A 23,145-nucleotide genomic window follows, 5' to 3' on the forward strand; every position below is an offset into this window, starting at 1 on the left:
CTGTGGGAAGTACAGGACTGTTGAGAAAGCCTCATCCCTGAGCCTGAGGAGGACATAAACCTCTAAAGACTATGGACCAGGAGAGCTAAGTAATCCCCCTGCCTCCATTATAAGCCTTACAAAGAGGAAAAGCAGTCAACTGTTCATGAAGCCGGACTTTGAAAAAATGCACTGAATATATTGGAAAAATGAGAATGACGGTTGATTTCTCATCAGAAACGAAAGCCAGAAAAAAAGGAAGTGAAATCTTTAAAATGGTAGAAGAAGAGGAAAAAAATCTCAACCCCAGAATTAGACACTGAAATATCTTTCAAACATATATCTTTCAAATATAAGGGTGTGATAACGACATTTTATGATTAAAGGCTGAGAGAATTTGTTGTCAGCAGACTTACAGAAGAATTGCCAAAGAAAACAATTTAGCAGTTTCTTAAAATATTAAACATACTATCCATGTGACCCTGCAATTCCACTTCCAGAGAAATGAAAATGTATGTTCACAAAAAGACTTGCATTTGGTGTTATTCATAACAACCTCAAATAAGGAACAACGCAATTGTCCATCAGTAGGTGACTGGATAAATATATTGTGGTATATTCATACAACTGTTACTGAGTAATAAAAACGAACAATTTACTGGTCTATGCAACAAAATGGCTGAATCTCAAAAAAATATTATGCCTTCTTGAAAGAAGCCAGACAAAAAGGTGTAGATTGTAAATAATTCTATTTATATGTAGTTCTAGGGTGGGCAAAACTGATCTATAGCAATAGAAATTCAATTAGTACTTACCTGGGTGGTTAAGGGATAGGTAGGTTGACTGCAAAGCTTACAATGGGTGTTTGAAATGATCACTATCTTAGATTGGGGTAGTGGTTACAAAATGTATACATTTTTTAAAGTCATGACAGAATACAATTTAAATGTGTCCACTTCTTTCTATGTAAATTATACTCTAATAATAACACTGATTTTAACAAAGAGCTATTATCCTCTTCAGGGTTATAAAACATTACCTGTACAGATCTGTCTTGTTATCAAACCAATCTGATAAGACTCGAAAGGTAAAGAGGGGAAAACGCTGATGAAGAACATGAAAGCTCACATTTTCAAAGGTGTAGTTAGTTAAAGCCACCTAAAAAAAAAAAAAAAAAAAACCCAACAAAACCAAGACTTTATTTAATAATGCTTGCATTTATGTGCAAATATGGTTCTAAAAGATCCAAAATATTACTTCAAACTTTTCACAGCAGACATGAAAGCTATCCATAAAAATGATTTGTTACAACTGAATCAGAAATAATTTAAAACTATGTATATATAACCTTCTAGACAGAAATACTCATAATATTTAATTAGAAAACAATCAGACCTGATGAGTTCACCTTGGTCATGACATGTTTGAGAGATCGGTTTTTATCATTTCTTTTTATACTCTATGCCAATACAAACATTGACAGAAGCATTTAAAAAAACTTTTTATAAGTTATTTTTTTTTTCTTTATAGTAATCTCTATATCCAACGTGGGGCCTGAACTCATGACCCTGAGATCAAAAGTCACATATTCTTCTGACTGAGCCAGCCAGGCACCCCCGACAGAAGCATTTTTAGAGTATTACAATCCTTTCAGTATGTCTTAAAGACACCTCCTTTAATATCTGTTGGGAAGGAAATGCCCAGACTTTTCAAATTTTTTATTATAGGTTCCCATTTTTGTTTACATAGGGAACAATGTTTATAGTTGTGTTATAGTGGGGGTCCTACAATAAGTATGTATTTTCAAACAACTTTTTAATGATTTAACAATTTTTGTAAGTCATTTTCAGGGTTCTGCAGCTGTAGTCTCACTGTGAACCCCTTGCTTGCTCATGCATAAATGTATTTGCAATATCAAATATTCAGGTTTAGTATTTTTGTCTGTTACTGTTTCACATGTACAACCATTTTGGCTGAAATGTTAAATGGTGGAAAAGTATTATGGATGTGAATGTAGGAAGTAATTTTAATCATATATAATTGGTCACAGGCCTAAATTGCATTAACTATTGCTGTTTTATTCAACAATGCCTAGTTGCTTTGTATACATTAACCGTTTGGGTGTAAGATTGTGTGTCAATCCAACAGGGAGCCACAGTATTTAAACAGACCAACCTAATGTTACAACTATTTTGAGGTGGCCAAGTGTAAAGTAAAAGCCTTAATTAAAGTGGTGCAATTTCAGGAGCCTGGGTGGCTCAGTGGTTGAGCATCTGCCTTCCACCCAGGGCATGATCCCAGGTCTGGGATTGAGTCCCACATTAGCTCCCTGCAAGGAGCCTGCTTCTCCCTCTGCCTATGTCTCTGCCTCTCCCTCTGTCTCTCATGAATAAATAAATAAAATCTTTTTTAAAAAAAATGGTGCAATTTTGTATAACTTAGTATATCAGTAGTTAAATAAATGTGGATTGCCATGGTAAAAAAACAAAACATTTTTAAGTAAGTTAATTTTCTGTTCTTTCCATACTTACTTTTTGGTTGGTAATGACATAATGATTAACAGAATTCCACAGATTCAAAAATGAGTTATCTAGTTAAGGGCAGGCACTCACCCTGCTTTCAAGAATTACACTGGTACTAGGACCCAATACGTTGACATTATGGAGTCACTTAATTTCATTCCAGAGGCAAAAGACTAAAAGTAAATAGCAGAAATGTTTTCTCCTTCCTCAAAATATGTAGGAAAAAGGGGCACCTGGCTGGTGCAGTCAGTTAAGTGCCAGACTCTTGGTTTCAGATAAGGTAGTGACCTCATGGGTTGTGAGAAGGAGCACTGCCTTGGGCTCCATACTCAGCAGGGAGTCTGCTTGAAGATCCTCTCTCTCTCCCCGCTCCGCCCCCCCCCCCCCCACTTGTTAGAGTGTACATGTGCATGCTGTCTCTCAAATAAACAAATCTTAAAAAAAATATATGTAGGAAAAAGTATTTAATGGAAAAAGAATACTAAAAATGGGTCTAAATTAATAAAATATACCTCCACCTAGATGCTGTCTCAGAAATAACTACAAGACATAATCAATCTAGACAATGGCAGGCGTTTCTATGCAAAATGGAAACTGAGGAATCTGCAGTCCTCATTTTTAGGTCAGCTTGGGATTCTGAGGAATAATTTAAAAGCAGTTCACATTTGTACATTGTAATTTTAAGATATTTTCTTTTCCATTTCTACAATCCAGCAGGTATAAAACAAGGATTGAATTTTAAAGGCTCATTTCAATGCAGTGACCCAAACTGGTCTTACTTTATCTACAATTTCTATCAATCTCCAAAACGACAGCACTGCAATTAGTATACTTGCAAGCACACGACATGCATATACTCAGTTTTAAACTTTGGAAACCTATTCTAGAGTCACCAGTATAGAGCAGGTACTAACCCATTTTCTCAGAAGTAAATCATCATTTTTTCCCCAACAATCACTACTGGTCTGGAGTACTTCCTCAAACATAAGTGAATAACTCATTTTATTATCCATTCCTTATATTTGAGTGACTCTTCTACCTGCTAATGAATATTTTCATTTGGTTGGTTTTTTGTTTTGTTTTTAATTTCCATTTGGTGTTATAGAAAATGGAGCCAAATACCTGATCTCTGGTAGTTACATGATTACTTAACACAGAGTACAGCACTTTAGATCAAAGCTAAACTTTTGCTGGAGTATACATCCTCATTAACACAAGCAATCAAAAACAAAAAACAACAACAAAAAAAAAACACAAGCAATCAAAAAAAAAAATCTCTATAGAAAAGGTCACCTTATTGTCCTGTAGCTCTCTGATTAGGGAAAATTGTGAAGCTTGCCACGTAAGTTCACCTATAAAGATTAACTAGGGGATTTTTGTGACTCAAATTAAACAATAAAATCTTAATAAACTAGTCCCCAATATCTGAGACAGATGGCAGATCTATAGTCTGGGTTGATTTTATTTCAAACAGAACAATTTCACAAATTGGACTAAGACTAAACATAGTATAACCTTATGATATCCACTCTACTTTAAGTCCTCTTGGTGTCACAGGAGCATAAATATAATTTCAGCTGTGAGTAAAACTAAAGGAAGGAAACATGAACTCTAAAATTAACATGATCTACCTTTATAACGTTTCAATTTTTAGGGAGTGATTTACTTTAGAAATTGAAATATGAATCCAGAAATATGAAGTAGGAGTTTGTTGCTTGTTTTCAAGAGAAATTTTTTTTTTTGTATTATAAAATTTTAATACTTTGGTAACTGTGTTTCTTTCTTTCTTTTTTTTGGGCTGTTAAAACGTGTTTTATTTTTTTTTTCATAGTTACAATTTTTTTTTCGTTTTTTTTTTTTTAATAAATTTTTTATTGGTGTTCAATTTACCAACATACAGAATAACACCCAGTGCTCATCCCGTCAAGTGCCCCCCCCCCAAATTTAAGTTAAACAATAGATAAATGTACTATGTAGATCAGAGCCAGAATTGATATAAAGTGTTACAATGCTTGTACATTTATTTATTGATAAAGGAATGGTCTGATAGAGGTATGGTTACACTTTCCATTCACAGCTGTAGTCAATGTGCAAAACACAACAGTTAATCACTTCAGTAATAAATTTATACTCAGAACTGGGAGAGGTGGTCAGAATTAGTGCAGCAGAACAGAGAAAATAAAGATGAAATTTTAAAAAATGGAAGGAGATTTTTAACTATCTGTGCCCTATATCCTTCACCACTTTATTCCCTCAGTTGTCCTTATTACCTGAGTCTTCAATTAAAAATTTTTGATTGACACATACTTTACATAAAAAAATGGGGATCCCTGGGTGGCGCAGTGGTTTAGCGCCTGCCTTTGGCCCAGGGCACGATCCTGGAGACCTGGGACCGAATCCCACGTCGGGCTCCCTGCATGGAGCCTGCTTCTCCCTCTGCCTGTGTCTCTGTCTCTCTCTCTCTGTGTGTGTGTGTGTGTGACTATCATGAATAAATAAAATCTTTTTAAAAAAATGTACAAAAATTTAAGGTGAACTCATGAATTTTTATGTATATGTACAACCATATAACCACCACCCATAAGAAGATAAGAAATTTCTAGGACACTGGAAGGCTGTCAAGAACATATCATGTATTTATTTATATATTTATTTTATATATACTTATAATAAAATATACACTAAGCTCTCTGAAGACAGACAGCATGCTTAAAATGAGTCTGAGTCTTGATCCCTTACTAGCTAATGAGGCTTTTAATAAAAGTCACTAAATCTCTGAGAAGGCGTCCCCTTCAGTTTTCTCTATTTGGAATAGTACCTCACTACTTTGTTGTTTTATTTATATGCTGCAAGTTTGTATCAAAACTTAAATGACAAGTCTGGGGGCACGGGGGTGGCTCAGTGTTTGAGCATCTGCCTTTGGTTCAGGGTGTTCCAAAGGGAACCCCTTTGGTTCTGGAATAGAGTCCCACATCGGGCTCCCCACAGGGAGCCTGCTTCTCCCTCTGCCTATGTCTCTGCCTCTCTCTCTGTCTCTCTCATGAATAAATAAATCTTAAAAAGTGACAAGTCTGTAAAAGTGCCTTATAGATGACAAAACAATATATGAATGGGCATGAGTACATTACTTCTACACAATCTTCATTGCCTACAACACTGTGGAGAGAGTGTTTATTATTTATTAAATTTAAATAAATTTAAAAACACCTGACATGCTTATTGACAGACTAAAATTGTAATAGGGAACATTAGAAACAGATTCTGATGTAGCCAAACTGAGATAATGGGAGGTTTACATGCTTGTGTGGAAACATCTGACTTTACTAGTGGCTCTGATGGGAGTGTTCTCTTCTGGTTCTTCATCTTATGACTGATTCTTAGGATCTGATTCCTCTGTCTGCTCCTTGAAACATTTTTGTCCACAAAAATGACTTTTGGCTCAATCCTGATTACTCTCTCCATTAGCTCATTGACGAATTCATCCACTTTCATGTGACTTCCAAGGCTCTATCTCTGATTCAGACCTTTACCTCATATTTGGGACTTTCCTATTTATACCTGGTTATATGATTGATATTTCATGCTCTAGATTTTTCCACCTGTGATCTTATATCTATGCCAGATCCCGAAAAGTTATTCTTGACACTTTCTCCTCTTCATCTTTTTATACATCTAATTCTTGTGGATTTATCTTCTAAATTGTTTTTTGAATCCTTATACAACTGCCAACTTTCATTTGAGCTACCCCAATAATCTCACTCACTGGTTTCCTTCCCAGTCTTGTCCTCTTTCATGCTGCTACCAGAGAGTTTGAGGATCTCTAATACGAAATTCTCAGGGCCAGTTTCTTTCCAAAGTCATAAACCTTAAAGTTACAAAACAACTTGAGATATAAGATAGTACTTCCCACAATTTCATTCAGGATTTCCCAGAAATTTCCAGGAATACTTTGTGTTAGGGAAAAAAAAAGTGACTATTCACAATTTGGCCCATCTAGGTAGGGGGGGAGGTGTGGTAAGTTATCCAACTCATGACTTTCTCACAGTTGTTTCCATATTTACAAATAAAGATCAGATATTCTGTACATTAAACCTAGAATTAGAGAAAGGCTTTGACCCTGAATTTTCAGTAAGGATTAAAGAAAGCTCTAAACTTTGAAAAATTTACTCCCCAATTTGTGACTTTAACAGTGGATAAGTGTACAGCTGGCTTTTGGATCTTCAGGGATGAAACTTAGACTCGATAATTTAATTCTGTGTTTACATAATCAATTAATGTGTTCATCACAGACAGTTCAGAGACTGCAGTTTGAAATATATAATAGAACGTAAAAACCAAATACAATATAGTCTCTATACCTTCCATTTCCTATGCTATGTCATTAGGAACTATTTTGAAGTCACTAGGGATTCCTGTGCTCTGATAATATTTTAAGGAGAAAACAATAAAATTATCACCAAGCAGTATATATGATACATTTTCAAATTAGATGAAATGGTAGTATAACTTTAGACTCATGGTGTAGAGAGGAATAAAAATAAGGACTTCTGAATTTTTTTTTTTTTTTTTAGGACTTCTGAATTTTATATAAAGAACATATTTTCTTATGTGAAAGAACTACTATGTGCTGTTGCCCAAAAGAATTGCAGAGGAATGCTTGGAAAGTCCAATGTTTTACATAAATCTAAAAGATCAAGAAAGATCATAGTATATAATAGAAAGTATATAATGAGAAAGTAGTTTCAAATAGGAGAAGAATACTGTTTTCTTTTAAATATAAACATTTTATCTAATTATCCCAAGTCCAAAATCTGAGAATGGACCAATTTACAGTGGGTGTTTTTGTACATTTTAATGAAAGAAATTAGGCAACTTCAAGAATGGAAATATGGTGTAAGATCCTATGATCTTATATCTTTGGTAAAATAATTATTTCTCTGAGTGATTGCAAATAAGATAATTTATTGAGAATTATACTACCAAAAATCCTTATCTGGACCCCCAAAGCCTCAACTAGAAGCTGCTATTAACTATTTCTAAGTACTGTCTTTCCAATTTACCTTCTTAGTCTGAATCAGTTTTTAAATGTCCTTAGTTCCCTTCTATGTGTAGACTAAATTTTTCTTATTTAATAAATCAGAAAGACCAAGCTGAATTCATCTGGCATAAGTACAAAAAATAATGAAATTATACATTTGACACATACAACATAAAACTCTGATAGTTGTAGACTTTTCTAGCTACTGCTAATTAGACACAAATGAAAAAAATTAACACACATCAATAACATTAAGTACTCCTATGGCTTTGAATTTTAGAATGTAGTGTTTATTTTTGTAAGTATAACAAAAATAATTCACAATGAAGCATCAATTACATAGTAGGCTATACTTAAAACTCTACGATAACTAAAATACTTATACCATCCTAATCTCTTATTTCCAATAAAATTTTAGATGAAGCACGTTACCTCATTTCTCATGATTCTCCAAAGATTTAGTGTAATTCGGCCAACAATATTTATTTCACTCATTGTTTCTGATCCATAGTCATCTCTTTCAGGTGCAAATCTATTCTCAATTTTGTCATCTACAGAAATGAATACAGATTGCATTACTCAAAGAAACCAAATTTCCAAGCAAATTATGCCAAATAAAATGAGAATAAAAATTTCAAAGATTAAAGATGAAATATAATCATCTATTTTGTATTAGAGAATAATCGTTATTTTGATTAAAACAATTTTTCCCTCTAAGTTATGAATTTTGTGAAATGTCTCTGAAAATTATATACTTTTTAAATAATAAACATGTGTATAAACACATTTTTTAAATAATAAATCTTTTGCACTTTAAATTTGGTAATTTCTGGTGCTATTTTTATGAACACCTAACACTACAGCATTTCTTTGGTGTTAGGATGAATATGTTTATTGTTATACTGGTCATTTCCTGGAAAACATGGTAGAGTTTTTAACCTAAACAACTCTCTAAAAATTTGTTGACATCAGTTGATGATGTTCATATTTGGAATGAATTTCTCCTTTGTATGGATAACTAGATGAAGAGTAGAGTTCTGAGTCTAGTTTCTTAGGTGACTTTACCTAAAATATAAATTAAAATGTGTTTCTCTTATATAACACTGGGTATATACAAAAGTTAGAGGATCTATAATAATATATATGTCTGTATATATATATATATACACATACACATATATTTAGCATATATTGAATGTCTACTATCTTCTAAAAACTTTATTATTTCTTTTATTTTAACCTAGCCACTTTATAATATTAGTGTAATTTTCATTTTGCATTGTAGTAAATTCTACTCAGAAATCTTATTATCTTGGCCCAGGTCATGCAGTAACAGAACCAATATTGTAAACCAGGGTTACTTGATTCCGGAGACCATTTACATATAATCATCCCTCTTTCTTTAAAGAGAAGATGTTTAAAAGTTGATTTCATTTAACATTTATATAATGTTTACTATGTTCTTAGGCACTGTTCTAAGTACTTTACAATTGCTCTATGAGATAAGTTCTATTTCATCCTCATTTTACAGATGAACAAACTGAAGTGTGACTAGGTTAAGTAACTTGTTTGACATCACATAACTAGTGAGCAGGACAGTCAGGAATTGAACCCTGGCAATCTTTCTCTAGCACCTGTGCTCTTTACTGCTTAACCATTCCCTTTTTATTGTACCATGTTGCCTCATTAAAATGGTTTCAGTAGTGTTCTATAAGGCTAGAAGTTGGAAGTGCCTGATTGGCTCAGTTGGTAGAGCATGTGACTCTTGATTCCAGGGTCAGGAGTTCAAGCCCCACCTTGGGAGTGGAGCCTACTTAAAGACAGACAGATAAGTAAATAAATAAATGGACAAGAGCTTTCACTCACTTTTCTTTTCTAATTTATTTATTTTAGAGCATAGAGAGAGAGCACATGTGCACATGAGGTGGGGAGGGAGAATCCTCAAACAGAAACCCTGCTAAGCAAGGGGACCGAGATCATAACCTGAGCCAAAATCAAGAGTTGGCCACTCCACCAACTGAGCTACCCAAGTGTCTCTCATTCACGTTTCTGATCTGAAGTCATATACCTTACCTGTTATAGCTAATTAAACTGATTAATAAGTAGACCTGAACACTCACATTGATGATCCTGAATATTCAGAAACCTACCCCAAATGAAATGTTGAAAAAACTGAGGGGTGCCTGGTGGCTCAGTCTTAAGGAAGTGCCTGCCTTCGGCTCAGGTCATGTTCCCGCAGTCCTGGGATCTAGCCTTGCCTGGAGTCAGGCTCCCTACCTCTACTGCTCCTCCTAACTCATGCTCTCTCTAGCTCTGCTCTTTCTTTCAAATAAATAAAATCTTTAAAAAAAAAAAGTGTTGAAAAAATTGAGATATGCCACTATTCCTAGCACTCAAGGGACACAAAAGCTATGAAAAATTTGTGCAATGAAAAACTAAAATTATTTCTGCCTTTTTGTTCCAAGCTTTTTTGCAAAGCTCAAAATACTTATTGTCCTTGAATCTTCTAGCTTCAGCCTTTCCCTTTAAAGTTACTACCACTTAAGATACTGTATTGAAGTCATAACCTCTCCCAGGAGTTCTCTATTTTCACCAATATAATCAAAGTAAATGCTTTTGTCCTAGTTAGATCAGTGACTTTATTTATTTATTTTTTATTTTAGGTACAAGTGTGACAAATATATTTCTTTTTATGGTTATTAAAGTTTTCTTCAATGTATTTCAGTAAATGAAGCATTTTATTTTATTTTACTTTATTCCACTGTTGGTCATAGTTTGATCAGTGACTTTAAAACAAAGTTATTAAAAATTCTGTAGTTATAAAGAAAAACATAATTCTGAAAAGTGCTTTATAATTATGATGTTATTTTTGCTCCTGTCCTTCAAACAGAATCAGACTTCTGGGAAACAGCCTTCAAAATTCATGCAACTTTTCAGCCTGATACCTAAATAAAAATCAATAGTCAGTGTTCCTCTACTATCTTCTTCTTTATAATAACTGGAAGGATAAAACATAGAACCAGACAAAATAAAATTATATGTTTTGTGTTTCATAATGATTATAAAGTCTACCTCATAATGTAGAAAAATACTTAATAAGATGCAGGATGAAGGAAGCATAACAAAAATGGGATATATGTGTTATTAAAGTTATATAAAAAGAGGCCTATATATATATACACACATGAAAAATGACTGAAAGAAAAAAATCCTACATATATATTAACAGCATATATAATAGTGAAATGGGGGTATTTTTTCTTTTACTTTTCTTGATTTTTGAATTTGTCCAGAATGGAGTTATGATATATCTAGAACTTACACAGTTTAGTATTAAAAATTAGAACAGTACTTTTTAAACATCTTGTCTTTATTTACTTTGTAATTTGCTCTGGTATTGAGTGATAAAATATTCACAATGCTTCGTACCTGGCACCCGAGAGATCATCTGACATAAGTCAACACTTAAGGCAGCAGCCCTTTGTAAGAGGTAACCCCAGGAATGCATCTGAATTTCATATCCTAGCAAAATATCAGGATCATACCTAAAAGGAATGAAAAAGTTAAACGAAAACCAAACATTTGAACCTTTAATTATTTCTTCATGATGAAAAGTACAAAAAATAAAAAATCTATTAGGCTTCTTGGTTGGAGAAGGGGTGATATAATGGATACAGGAAGGAACAGGGCAATTAGAGTTCCGGATTTTAAGCTATTTTTGTAAAGCAATTATAGTTTTTACTTAGACTATATTTATTTGATATGACTTAGGGAAGAAGCTGATTGAAATTGGGGTCGGAGAGAGGCATTACCACTCAAGTATAAGAGTGAGCATACGATTGAGATTATATTGTGCGCAGGGGCAGAGTGAGGTGTGAGGGCATGTGTGGATACTGTTTTGAAAAAGATTCCCCCTCCCCCCCAGGTTTTGTTGTCACTTCTCTACCTCTGTAACCTATACTATCTTACACAGTTTTAATGCTGAGAGAGAAAATGAAAATGTCTTCCTTTTCTCAATTTTAATGACTTGGTCCTCACATGAAGTAAGGCCTCAGTAATGACAAGTTTGTCCTTTAAACTTAAGAGGTGACTCAGTTTAATGGAATCATGAAATATTAATAGAGGTGAGATTAATGTGGGGAAGTTAAGCATTAGAAACTAGAAGAAAAATGAAAAATGTGCTCATTGCCATCACACAGTTGCACTGGTAAAACTGAACTGACAATGTACATCCAACCCAGAAATAGCCTTCTTGTGGCTCCTCTTAGTACTTTCATGGTGACCACCATAGAAATATGTTTTGTTATAGTACAAGGGAAAATAAACTTGAAGATCTGCATCAATGGAAAAATTGTATGAGGAAGAGAGAAAATGATTATATTCACAATTTGAGAACAAAAGAAAAACAAAAAGCAAACAACAATAATGCTCTTTGGAAAGCAAAACAACAATAATGCTCCAAATTATTCTGTTGTCTTATTTATAAAAGCCAAAAAGCAGACTGAAAGATTACAAAAACTTATAAAGTTAGGTTTTACATCGCTGGTTGTAGTCACTCTGAACTGTGGGATATGCAGCCTGTCTAAAGTGTGTCATTTAACACTTGAAGTATCATCCAAAGTCTGTAGGGTAGGATTATACTAATTTACTGATGGAAGGTATATATGGCTACTCTGCAAGTCTGTGGTAGAACAATGGATCATAAGCAGAAGATCTATTTTTAAAACCAGCTTGCTGATATTTTATCATACTTTCATAGCTGCTTTCTTAAAATGATGGGGCTGAATGGCTTTAGTTTTCACTTAGTTAACAAAAATCAGAATGCCACAAAAATGTGTCCTTACTTTTAATCCTGAAGGTTTAAATGGTGATGTCAAAAGAACCCGGTTCAAATGTCTGCAATAGCATTCTTTTTATTATCTTTATTCCTTAGAGGCCCTATCAAAATACATTCTAGAATATAAATTTCAACATCTAGTAATCTGCTTGTGATCCACTATTATACTACATGCTTAGAGAGTGGCCCTCAAACTTATCAGGAGAAAAAGATAATGTCCATATATTTTTCTCTATACAAATAGGGTTGAAATTTCTGGGAAAACCACTTAATTTAATGATCACTGATGGACTAATTTAATAGAAGAGCCAAATCTCTCTCAGCATTCATCTTTTCACCAACCTATAAAAAGTACTTTCTTGGCATAAAGTGCCACATGGCTGGTAATTCTGGAACAAAGAGTAGGGGTAATGCATGATCATGGGGAAGCAAAAGAAAACAAGGCAATATGCAACAATGAGGTAAATAGTCTCAGAGATCAGAGGCTAAACAGGACACTAATACTTAGTCCAGAAAAATCCTAGGGCACTCAAGAAAAGAAGAGGTTTCCCACACTCTTCCTGCTTAGTCTTCTAACATAATATCTAATATGTTAATATTATTATATTCTATATATTATATTCTAATATAATATCTAATATATCTAATATATAATATATATCTAATATAATATCTAATATGTTAACATAACTTTGTGGATAGCAACTTCATCAATTCTTCCAATAAGGTTAAAGTCTTTACAGGGCAGTTATCTGAATGACAAGTGCATCTCCCTGAAAACTATGTACTGTCTAAATTTGAGAAAGTGAGGCAGAAATATCATACCAAGTGACTCTATGGATCATCAGGGATAAAAGATTTGAAGGATTCCCATACACATACGAAAGAACAGATGCAGCTGACTGCTTTAGTACCAAGAGTAACTCAGACTAGGCATTGCAATGTGGCCATGGTTGGCCTTGATCTTCAGAGAAGAATCTGGAAGATTGTTGGAGTTCCTACTTCTTCTAAGCACAGGTACATGAAGAGGATGCCAGACGGTTACAGAGCCCTTCTTTGATAAATCTTATTTTAAAAATTTATTTATTCATGAGAGACACAAAGAGAGGCAAAGATACAGGGAGAGGGAGAAGCAGGAATTGGGTAGTTGTTTCAATACTTTCCAGATCCTGTTATGTATATTTGTTTTTTTTTTTTAAGATTTATTTATTTATTTATGATAGACCTAAAAAGAGAGAGGCAGAGACACAGGCAGAGGAATAAGCAGGCTCCATGTGAGGAGCTCGACACGGGACTCGATCCCGGGACTCCAGGATTGTGCCCTGGGCCAAAGGCAGGCGCTAAACCGCTGAGCCACCCAGGGATCCCTGTATATTTGTTTTTTGAGTTAGAGGCCATTTTGTCTTAAGAGACTCCAATGCTGATAAATCATGTCTCAAGTTCAAAATCCCAAGGATTTCATTTCTTCTATGAAAACGTGTGCTTACAGTAACAAAATCTTTGTGACTTGTTCTTTAATTCTGGTGAATTTAATCTACTTTATCTAGTTTCTAAAAGTTATGGAAAGAATAAGGTTGGGTAGATGGGATTAGTGGTGAAGGAAAAAACTGGAGAAAAAGCAAGCAGCAGAACTATGAAAATGATTTATTTACACAGGTATAAAAAAGCTGCTTCACAACAGATTTTAAATAACCTTTTATTTCTGTACACAAGAGAGATAAAGGGGTTCTAACTAGGGTAGTGGCAACGGGTGGGCAACGGGGGAAAGGGATGATGGGATGATCTTAAAACATAATTCTGAGGTTAAATGGATAAAATGTATGGATGAGGGAAGAAAAAAAGGAGAAATCAAAGCTTATATATAAGTTAGGGAAACTGGAGAAAATGTAAAATTATTAATAGTTCAAGGAAAAACAGAACAATGATTGTGACCAGAAAACAATGGATTTGGTTTTATTTTTTTATATCACTTCATAAGACTTTTTATGTTTGCCATCTGAGGAGGTAAATATTAAGAGTGTAAAAACAAAGACAATAAAACTCTGAAGATATGCTTCTAATATCCATTTATATTTAGTACCTAAAACTATACCTTACACTCAGAGTTAACATTTATGTATTGACCTGGCTAAGAGTTTTACGTGCATTATCTCATTTAACTTTCTTTTTCTTCTTCTTTTTTTTAGGGGGTATGGCAAGGGACAGACAGAGAGGGACAGAGAGATCTTAAGTAGGCTCCACACCCAGGGCAGAGCCCAGTGAGGGGCTTGATCTCACAAACCTGAGATATGACCTGAGCTGAAATCAAGAGTTGGCCACTTAACCAAATGAGCCACCCACACACCCTTCATTTAACTTTCATATCTATTATGTATTTTACAAATGAGGAAACTAAAGCTTAGAGAGGTAAGTTACTTGCTTAAGATAAAAATATAGATGGAATGACATGGGCAGAGCTAGAGTGTATTATGCTAAAGCAAAATAAGTCAGAGACAAATACTGTATGATTTCACTCATATGCAGACTTTAAGAAACCAATGAGCAAAGGGGGAAAAAAAGAGATAGACAAACCAAGAAACAGGCTCTTAGCTATAGGAAACAAACTGATGGTTACCAGAAGGGATGTGGGTGAGAGGACAGGTGAAAATAGATGATGGTGATTAAAGAGTGTAGCTGCTGTGACGAGCACTGGATGTTATATGGAGGTGTTGAATTACTATATTGCACACCTGAAACTTAATATAACACTTAATATAACACTGTTAACTAACTGGAATTAAAAAATCTTGAAAAAAAAAAAAACCCACCCTGTCCTTCAGGTAACATCTTCCATTCATAAAGATATACAAGTTTTTGGGCACCTGGGTGGCTCAGTTGGTTAAGTGTCTGCCTTCGGCTCAGGTTGTGATCCCAGGGTCCTGGGACTGAGACCCAAGTCAGGCTCCCCGCTTGGTGGGGAGTCTGCTTCTCCCTCTGCTCCTCTCCCTGCTTGTATGCTCTCTCTTTCTCTCAAATAAATAAAATCTTTTTTTTGTTGTTTTTTAATTTTTTTTAAAATTTTTATTTATTTATGATAGTCACAGAGAGAGAGAGAGGCAGAGACACAGGCAGAGGGAGAAGCAGGCTCCATGCACCGGGAGCCTGATGTGGGATTCGATCCCAGGTCTCCAGGATCGCGCCCTGAGCCAAAGGCAGGCGCTAAGCCACTGCGCCACCCAGGGATCCCTCAAATAAATAAAATTAAAAAAAAAAAAAAGACATACATGTTTAAAATATAGATGTAGAAACATATAATAAAAGCCATGTTCTTTAAAAAAAATTACAGAGCTGGGTGACTCTAGTCCATGCTCTTTTTTTTTTTTTTTTTAAAGATTTATTTATTTATTTACGATAGAGAGAGAGAGAGAGAGAGAGAGAGAGAGAGAGGGAGGGAGAGAGGGAGAGAGGCAGAGACACAGGAGGAGGGAGAAGCAGGCTCCATGCACCGGGAGCCTGATGTGGGATTCGATTCCGGGTCTCCAGGATTGCGCCCTGAGCCAAAGGCAGGCGCCAAACCGCTGCGCCACCCAGGAATCCCCTAGTCTATCCTCTTAACAAAGCCTGTATTGTGGGGCACCTGGGGGGCTTGGTGGTTAAGCATCTGCCTTTGGCTCAGGGTGTGATCCAGGGGTCCTGGGATTGAGTCCCCAATCGGACTTCTGCAGGGAGCCTGCTTCTTCTTCTGCCTGTATCTCTGCCTCTCTCTCTCTCTCTCTCAGGAATAAATAAAATCTTAAAAAAAAAAAAAAAAAGTCTATATTGAGTAGGTATTCGACAAATGAGCTGAAAGAATGAAATAATCTTTTAGGGGTTATTTAGGATAATATATAAAAGATGATACAGAATCGAAATGCCGATATTTAAGCACTCTTCTCTTTATAATAATATGACCTTTTAGAATAAGAACCAGAAATTGCTTTTATTTTGTTTACCATATTTTTCCTAACGGCTAATATAATTCATGTTATGGACATGAAGAAATTTACTATACTTGCAAATGACTGACAAAATTCTCAATGTTGGCAGATAAGTCTGTTGGGAATATATTTAACAAGGAGAACACAAGCATAACAAAGCCCAGAGACATTACTGGAGGTGTGCTGGTACACAAAATGGTATTGACTGAAACTCTTCATGTTCTTTTTGCTAATTGCTTGCGAAAATAAAAGTGTGGGCACTAGGAAGCATCTGATATGTTGATGATAACCTCTGTGAGAAGATAAAAGGTAGGAATGACAATGGCAACACTCAAATGGATAGGAATCCATCTAGTTATCAGTGCTATAAGTAGTAAAAACACTTTCCCTTTTTTTACCTCCTTGGAGCAGTGGGTAGCAGTATATTATTTTTGATGCCCTGACATTTAATCTTATTTTGTTTAAAACATTTTCTGGCATTCTAAATTTCAAAATGGTTTATTTTAACCCATCTAGTAGGATTCAGATATTCGGTCTGTAGAATATCATCTTTATCTTTCATGCAGAATATTGTTTCAATTTTAACAGAAAGAGTTCAACTATAGAAAGCAGAACAAGGATGCCTGGGTGGCTCAGTGGTTGAGCGTCTGCGGCTTAGGCTGTGATCCTGGAGTCCCGGGATCAAGTCCCACCATCGGGCTCCCTGCATGAAGCCTGTTTCTCCCTTTGCCTATGTCTCTGCCTGCCTCTCATGAATAAATAAAATCTTGAAAAAAAAAAAAAAAAAAAAAAGGCAGAACAGAAAGGGTTGAGTGTAACGACATGCTCACGGACGAATTTTATTCATAAAGACCCAAAGAGTATTTTCTAGCCTGCTTTAAGTATTTAAAAACCTAAGCCTAGCAATGGGAAGAAATCTTAAGTTTCTAGAAAAGTGAAGCATTTAATAATAGGGTCCATAGCTACCAAAAGTTATAATCTTGAGGAAATGCAAAAGATTTACTTACTATATTTTTTAAATTAAAATACTTTTGTTTTAAAAAATCCTTTTCATAAATTTTGACAAGATTTTACTATCAAACATCCAGGCTAACTATCAAATGATCAACAGAGATTTTTAAAGATCCATGTATTACAGATTGCATGCCAAAGCTTTTTGGAAGCTTGGTTTATAACTCAGAAAACATTTAAGAAAAAACAAAAGATAGTGAAAGGATGGCTCGTTCCCAAGGTAGATAACTACTTAATGAATAATACAATTTAAATTTAGTATAGTTCCCAATTATTTCACCACCATAGAAAAATCATGCTAAAATCCAACTGGAAAAGCTAGAGGTTAAGCCAGTATTTCTTTCATCAACCCTTCAATCTTGAGAAGAGAATATTCTTTTGCCATCTCTAATCTGCTGGAAATGCAATGGTGGTGGGACGTATGGGCAAAATCTTTCCAAGGATAACCCTACTGAAGGGCCATAGGAAGAAATTCTCTTCCTTTTCCTACCTTTGCCCATGTTAATCAATAGCAAGAAAAGACTCTGAACAAAAACTGGAAAAATCAGAAAATACAGAACAATACCTCTTTATTATATCTGCAATTTCTTGAAAAAGTGCCTTCTCATCGGGTGCATAGGTAACTTCTAGTCCTGTAATTCCAGATCTAATCAGCAATGGGGTCTGATACCTGATATCTAAGAAACAAACAAAATGTTTATTACATATAATTATAAATCTCTTACTTTTGGGTGAAATTATGTTACTGAAATACTTCAAATTAAGAGAGTATTCCCCAAAGTAAATACACAATTAACTCAATTTCTTGAAAACTTTCTTAAAGGTTTTCTAGTTTAATATGCAACTGAAAATTCAAATTTCATTTTTTCAGTTATTTTCCTGAAAAAGTCTACATTTCCCAAATTCCTCAAATAATAACATGTCACCCAAAAAGAAATTTTATTACCTTGCTTCTGTCTTTACTCTTCCTATGGAAATAGTTTTGCTTAAAAGAGAATATTTTAATCAGTGGTAGGCTGAGATTTAAGGAACTATGTATTACAAAAGATTATGTACCACATAGTCCTATTATTTATAAACAGACTGCATGCCAAAGCTTTTTGGAAACATTGGTTTAGAACTTAGAAAGCATTTTATTAAAAAAAATGTTTACAACTACCTCTCAAGTTAAAAAAACCCAAAACAACCCTGCTTTGTAGTGCTTGCCTATTTCCATAATGTAAAGACTCCCCACCATGGCAGATTTCAAACTACCAATGTGACATGAGCTAGTTCAAAAATTTCATAAAAATTTAACAACTGGCTTGTGAGCTGGTACAAGTCTGCTGAAGTACACCACTGATTAAACTGCAAATTCCTCAATGATTTTGTTCCATGCTAAGACTTCCTCCTCAGTTGATTGAATTCATGTATTACTATTCAAAACTGCCGGACACTTCATAGTTTATAAAACGCCTTTATGTGGTATATGTGGAAGGAGCCTCAGTGTCCATCGAAAGATGAATGGATAAAGAAGGTGTGGTTTATGTATACAATGGAATATTACTCAGCCATTAGAAATGACAAATACCCACCATTTGCTTCAATGTGGATGGAACTGGAGGGTATTATGCTGAGTGAAATGAGTCAATCGGAGAAGGACAAACATTATATATTCTCATTCATTTGGGGAATATAAATAATAGTGAAAGGGAATAGAAGGGAAGGGAGAAGAAATGGGTAGGAAATATCAGAAAAGGAGACAGAACATAAAGACTCCTAACTCTGGGAAAGGAACTAGGGGTGGTGGAAGGGGAGGAGGGCGGGGGCTGGGGGTGAATGGGTGACGGGCACTGAGGGGGGGCAGTTGACGGGATGAGCACTGGGTGTTATTCTGTATGTTGGCAAATTGAACACCAATAAAAATAAATTTATTATTTAAAAAAATGTATATGTTTAGGAAGAGATATAAACAAAATTGGAATATATCTGAAAAGTCTCTTATTCTCCACTAACTTATAGTAGTAACTTCTTAAAAGCAAAGTAAAACTCTATATTAGGAGCAAAATACCAGCAATGCATACGTAAGATAATCCACCCAACCTAGAGATAGTCATCATAATTCAGTATTAGCAATATTTTATAAAATAATATTTAGAACAAATTAGATATGTTAACTGGAAATTTTATTAATATCTATTAATTGCTTCTGACTTTCAACAATAATTCAAGTGAGAATAATGAATCCAGGACAAAGCAATACACAATACTTCCTACTCTTACATTTTAAAAAGGAGTTCCTGATACTTGCTTGGTTTACATCACCAACACAGAAACTGCCCCATTAAAAGGTTCATCCTAGAGTGGGTAGGTATAAAATTAACAAAAATGAACAATACCTTGGCTGGAGACAGTCTTGTCTTTATCAATTACTATTACACCCGTGAGTTCTGTTTTGTCTGTATCTGGTAGTGGGGTGTCAGAGGAGATGCAGTAAAACAGAGCACAGATGGGGTCAAATTCAGGATCTGGTTCTAAGTCTCGTCTAGTTCGAGCATGTAACTCCACACTGATTAGGGTAAGATTTTGTATCTGAAAAAGGAAATAAAAATTATGATTTTAGATAACTTTTTGAGACATGTTGAAAGAAATGTTTCCTAAGACTCCAAAGAACTATGTGTAAAATTACAGAAAAAAAATGGCCATAAAGGAATCATAATTTAATACTCCACAGATAAAAACTAAAGATTTTTACTTTCAATATCAGATTAAATCAGTTCATGTATTTATTTTAGAAACACTGCTTGTGCTATAATTTCTCAGTGACAATATAGACCTAAAATTGTTTTTCTAAAATACATGCAGTGCCACCTCTCAATTTTCTCAACTATTTGAGAAAGAGAATGACTAGTCCAAGTGGTTGGACATTCAAGTCAAAGTCTGTTACCTTTTACTTTCTACCTGGTTAACCATGGTTTCACTTATAGTTTAAAAAGAGAGATGTATTTTCTTTTGAAGCTCTTATTAATTCTCTATTACAAATTTACTTCTGTATGTACTAGGCAAGTTTTTTTTTTTAATTTATTTATTTATTCATGGGAGACACAAAGAGACAGAGAGAGAGAGAAAGAGAGAGAGAGAGAGAGAGAGAGAGAGGCAGAGACACAGGCAGAGGGAGAAGCAGGCTCCATGCAGGGAGCCCGATGTGGGACTCAATCCCGGGACTCCAGGATCACACCCCTGAGCTGAAGGCAGACGCTTAACTGCTGAGCCACCCAGGTGTCCCACTAGGCAAGTTTTTAATTATAGTTTTTCCTGAAAATATATCTTAAGAATTATATGGCATCAACTACCAATAGGTAGATTTTTGCCCATGTATATTTTCTCTTTTAACATACATGCAATAAAATACGTTGCTTTTTATATTTATTTTCCTATGCTAATAAAACTGAGCTGTAATCCTTAGTTTTTTAAAAAAAAATCAAGAAAAAAGCAGAAACTCTGGGTAAAACAAATAAGACATAGGTTGGATTCATGATTACATTACAGCCATCACTGACTGTACTGGTAAGGTACATATACCTGGCAATGGAAAACAGGAGACTACTGTTACAGTACTGGCAATTACTGAAATCATATAAATTTAATGAAGGACTGTATTCTGTATTTATTTTGCATGAAGAAATGTATATACAAGGCTCTCACTAGTGATGGAAGTAGAATTTAGAAAACCTCTTTGGAGGACAATTTAAAAATATCTATCAAAATTAAAAATGGACATATCCTTTAATCTAGCAATTCTACTCCTGAGAATAGATCCTGCAGATTTATTCACATGTAGCCAATATTTATGTATGAAGATGTTCATTAAAAATTATATTTCTAGTCTTTTTAATTCATAAAAGACTAAAAACATAAATGTCTGTTAGGGACTGGTTACATAAATTATATGACATCTCATAAAGGCTACATTCAATGAAATACTTTTTATAACCTTAAAAATTTTAAAAGAATGAACAAGATCTAAATGTCATAATATGGAAAGATCACCATCATACACTGAAAAGTGAAACGAGTGGTATGTGTTTTTATATACAAAAAGTGTTAAAGCATATGCATAGAAAATTTCTGCAAAGAGACATAAAAACAAAGAACTGCTATACCGCCTTTGGGGAAGGAGACTGCTTAGTCCGAGGTGGCAGGGAAGCTTATTTTTTACTGTAAATCTTTTTGTCCTCAATTATTTTCCATATATGTGTAATAATGCATACATTCATTAATAAATTTATAATTAATGTAAATTAAATAAAATTTATAATTAATGTATAATTAAATTTATAATTAAGTACTTTTTAAAATGTAAAGAACATTAATTATTCATATATAAATAATAGGAATAATAAAACAAATATCCACAAATTTACCACTTTCCTTAAATATATACTGCTATTTCTATGTATTTTTTTTAAATATTTTTTTCTTTATTTATTTATGATAGTCATCAGAGAGAGAGAGAGAGAGAGAGAGAGAGAGAGAGAGGCAGAGACACAGGCAGAGGGAGAAGCAGGCTCCATGCACCGGGAGCCCGATGTGGGATTCGATCCCGGGTCTCCAGGATCGCGCCCTGGGCCAAAGGCAGGCGCTAAACCGCTGCGCCACCCAGGGATCCCTGCTATTTCTACGTATTAAAAAAAAAATCAGGGGCAGCCCGGTGGCTCAGCGGTTTAGTGCCGCCTTCAGCCCAGGGCCTGATCGTGGAGTCCTGTATCGAACTCCCGGCGTGGAGCCTGCTTCTCCCTCTGCCTGTGTCTCTGTCTCTCTCTTGCTGTGTCTCTCATGAATAAATAAATAAAATCTTAAAAAAAAAAAATCAAACCAAATAAAATGGGGAGCTGATGGAAAGAACTTTTTTTTTTCAAGATTTATTTATTCATGAGAGACAGAGAGAGGGGGAGTGGGGGGAGAGGGGCAGAGACACAGGTAGAGGGAGAAGCAGGCTCCATGCAGGGAGCCTGATGTGGGACTCGATCCTGGGTCTCCAGGATCACGCCCTGGGCTGAAGGTGGCACTAAACCGCTGAGCCACCCGGGATGCCCAAGAACTTCTACTTTTAAATGTATGCTCTTCATGTTTTTGTTTTTTTTAAGATTTTTATTTGAAAGCACGAGAAAGCACAAGTTGTGGAGAGGAAGAAGCAGGCTGCCCAATGAGCAGGGAGCCCGATGCGGGCTCAATCCCAGGACTCTGGGATCATGACCTGAGCCAAAGGCAGCCACTTAACTGACTGAGCCACTCAGGGGCCACAGGTTTAATTTTTTTTTTAAACAATAATCACATGTTGATTTGGTAAATAAAAAAAAGGAAAACCTCTTCCTAAACTCAAAACAAAATCCAAAAACAGTTTAGTTAGAAAAGAATGAATATGTGAAAAGACTATGAAGAAGACTGAAGACAATTTCAGGTCAAAAGATTTGTGGAGGTTGATTTATTTATTTAGTAAGTCAAACTGAGCATTCAAATTTTACCTTTCTATTCCTTGATATAAAATGCATTACTGATCTTAGGGGCATTTTTTTTTTTTTTAAAGCAAACATGAAATGAAGAGATGGGGAAGAGATTCACTGAGAGTGACTCAGAAAGAGGTAGGTGACAAAGGGGGATGAAGATTATAACCCTTCTCTTCTGCTCTGAGCATTTATATGCAGAAGAGAGGGAAATTAGCACAACATAAGAGGACACAGAAGAAAAAATGCTATGGACACAATTTCCTAGAAAAAGAAACAGCATACATAGTGCAGAAATTTTTGGCTCATTCCCTATGTG

General features: G+C 34.9%; 1 protein-coding gene across 5 annotated transcripts in view; it reads right to left on the minus strand.

Annotated features, from left to right (window-relative positions):
* REV3L (REV3 like, DNA directed polymerase zeta catalytic subunit) overlaps positions 1 to 23,145 on the minus strand; it is a 179,356-nt gene that overhangs the window by 45,989 nt on the left and 110,222 nt on the right. For all 5 annotated transcript variants that reach the window (XM_026005812.2, XM_026005811.2, XM_072739059.1 and 2 more), the window contains 5 exons: positions 19,722 to 19,914; positions 17,909 to 18,020; positions 10,969 to 11,084; positions 7,972 to 8,090; positions 1,019 to 1,137 (listed from right to left, as the gene is read on the minus strand). In XM_026005812.2, the coding sequence (XP_025861597.1) occupies positions 1,019 to 1,137; positions 7,972 to 8,090; positions 10,969 to 11,084; positions 17,909 to 18,020; positions 19,722 to 19,914 (659 nt within the window). The remainder of the gene's footprint in view (positions 1 to 1,018; positions 1,138 to 7,971; positions 8,091 to 10,968; positions 11,085 to 17,908; positions 18,021 to 19,721; positions 19,915 to 23,145) is intronic.

Source organism: Vulpes vulpes, chromosome 1 (genome assembly GCF_048418805.1).
Source record: "Vulpes vulpes isolate BD-2025 chromosome 1, VulVul3, whole genome shotgun sequence".
In the NCBI taxonomy this organism is placed as follows: Eukaryota; Metazoa; Chordata; class Mammalia; order Carnivora; family Canidae; genus Vulpes; species Vulpes vulpes.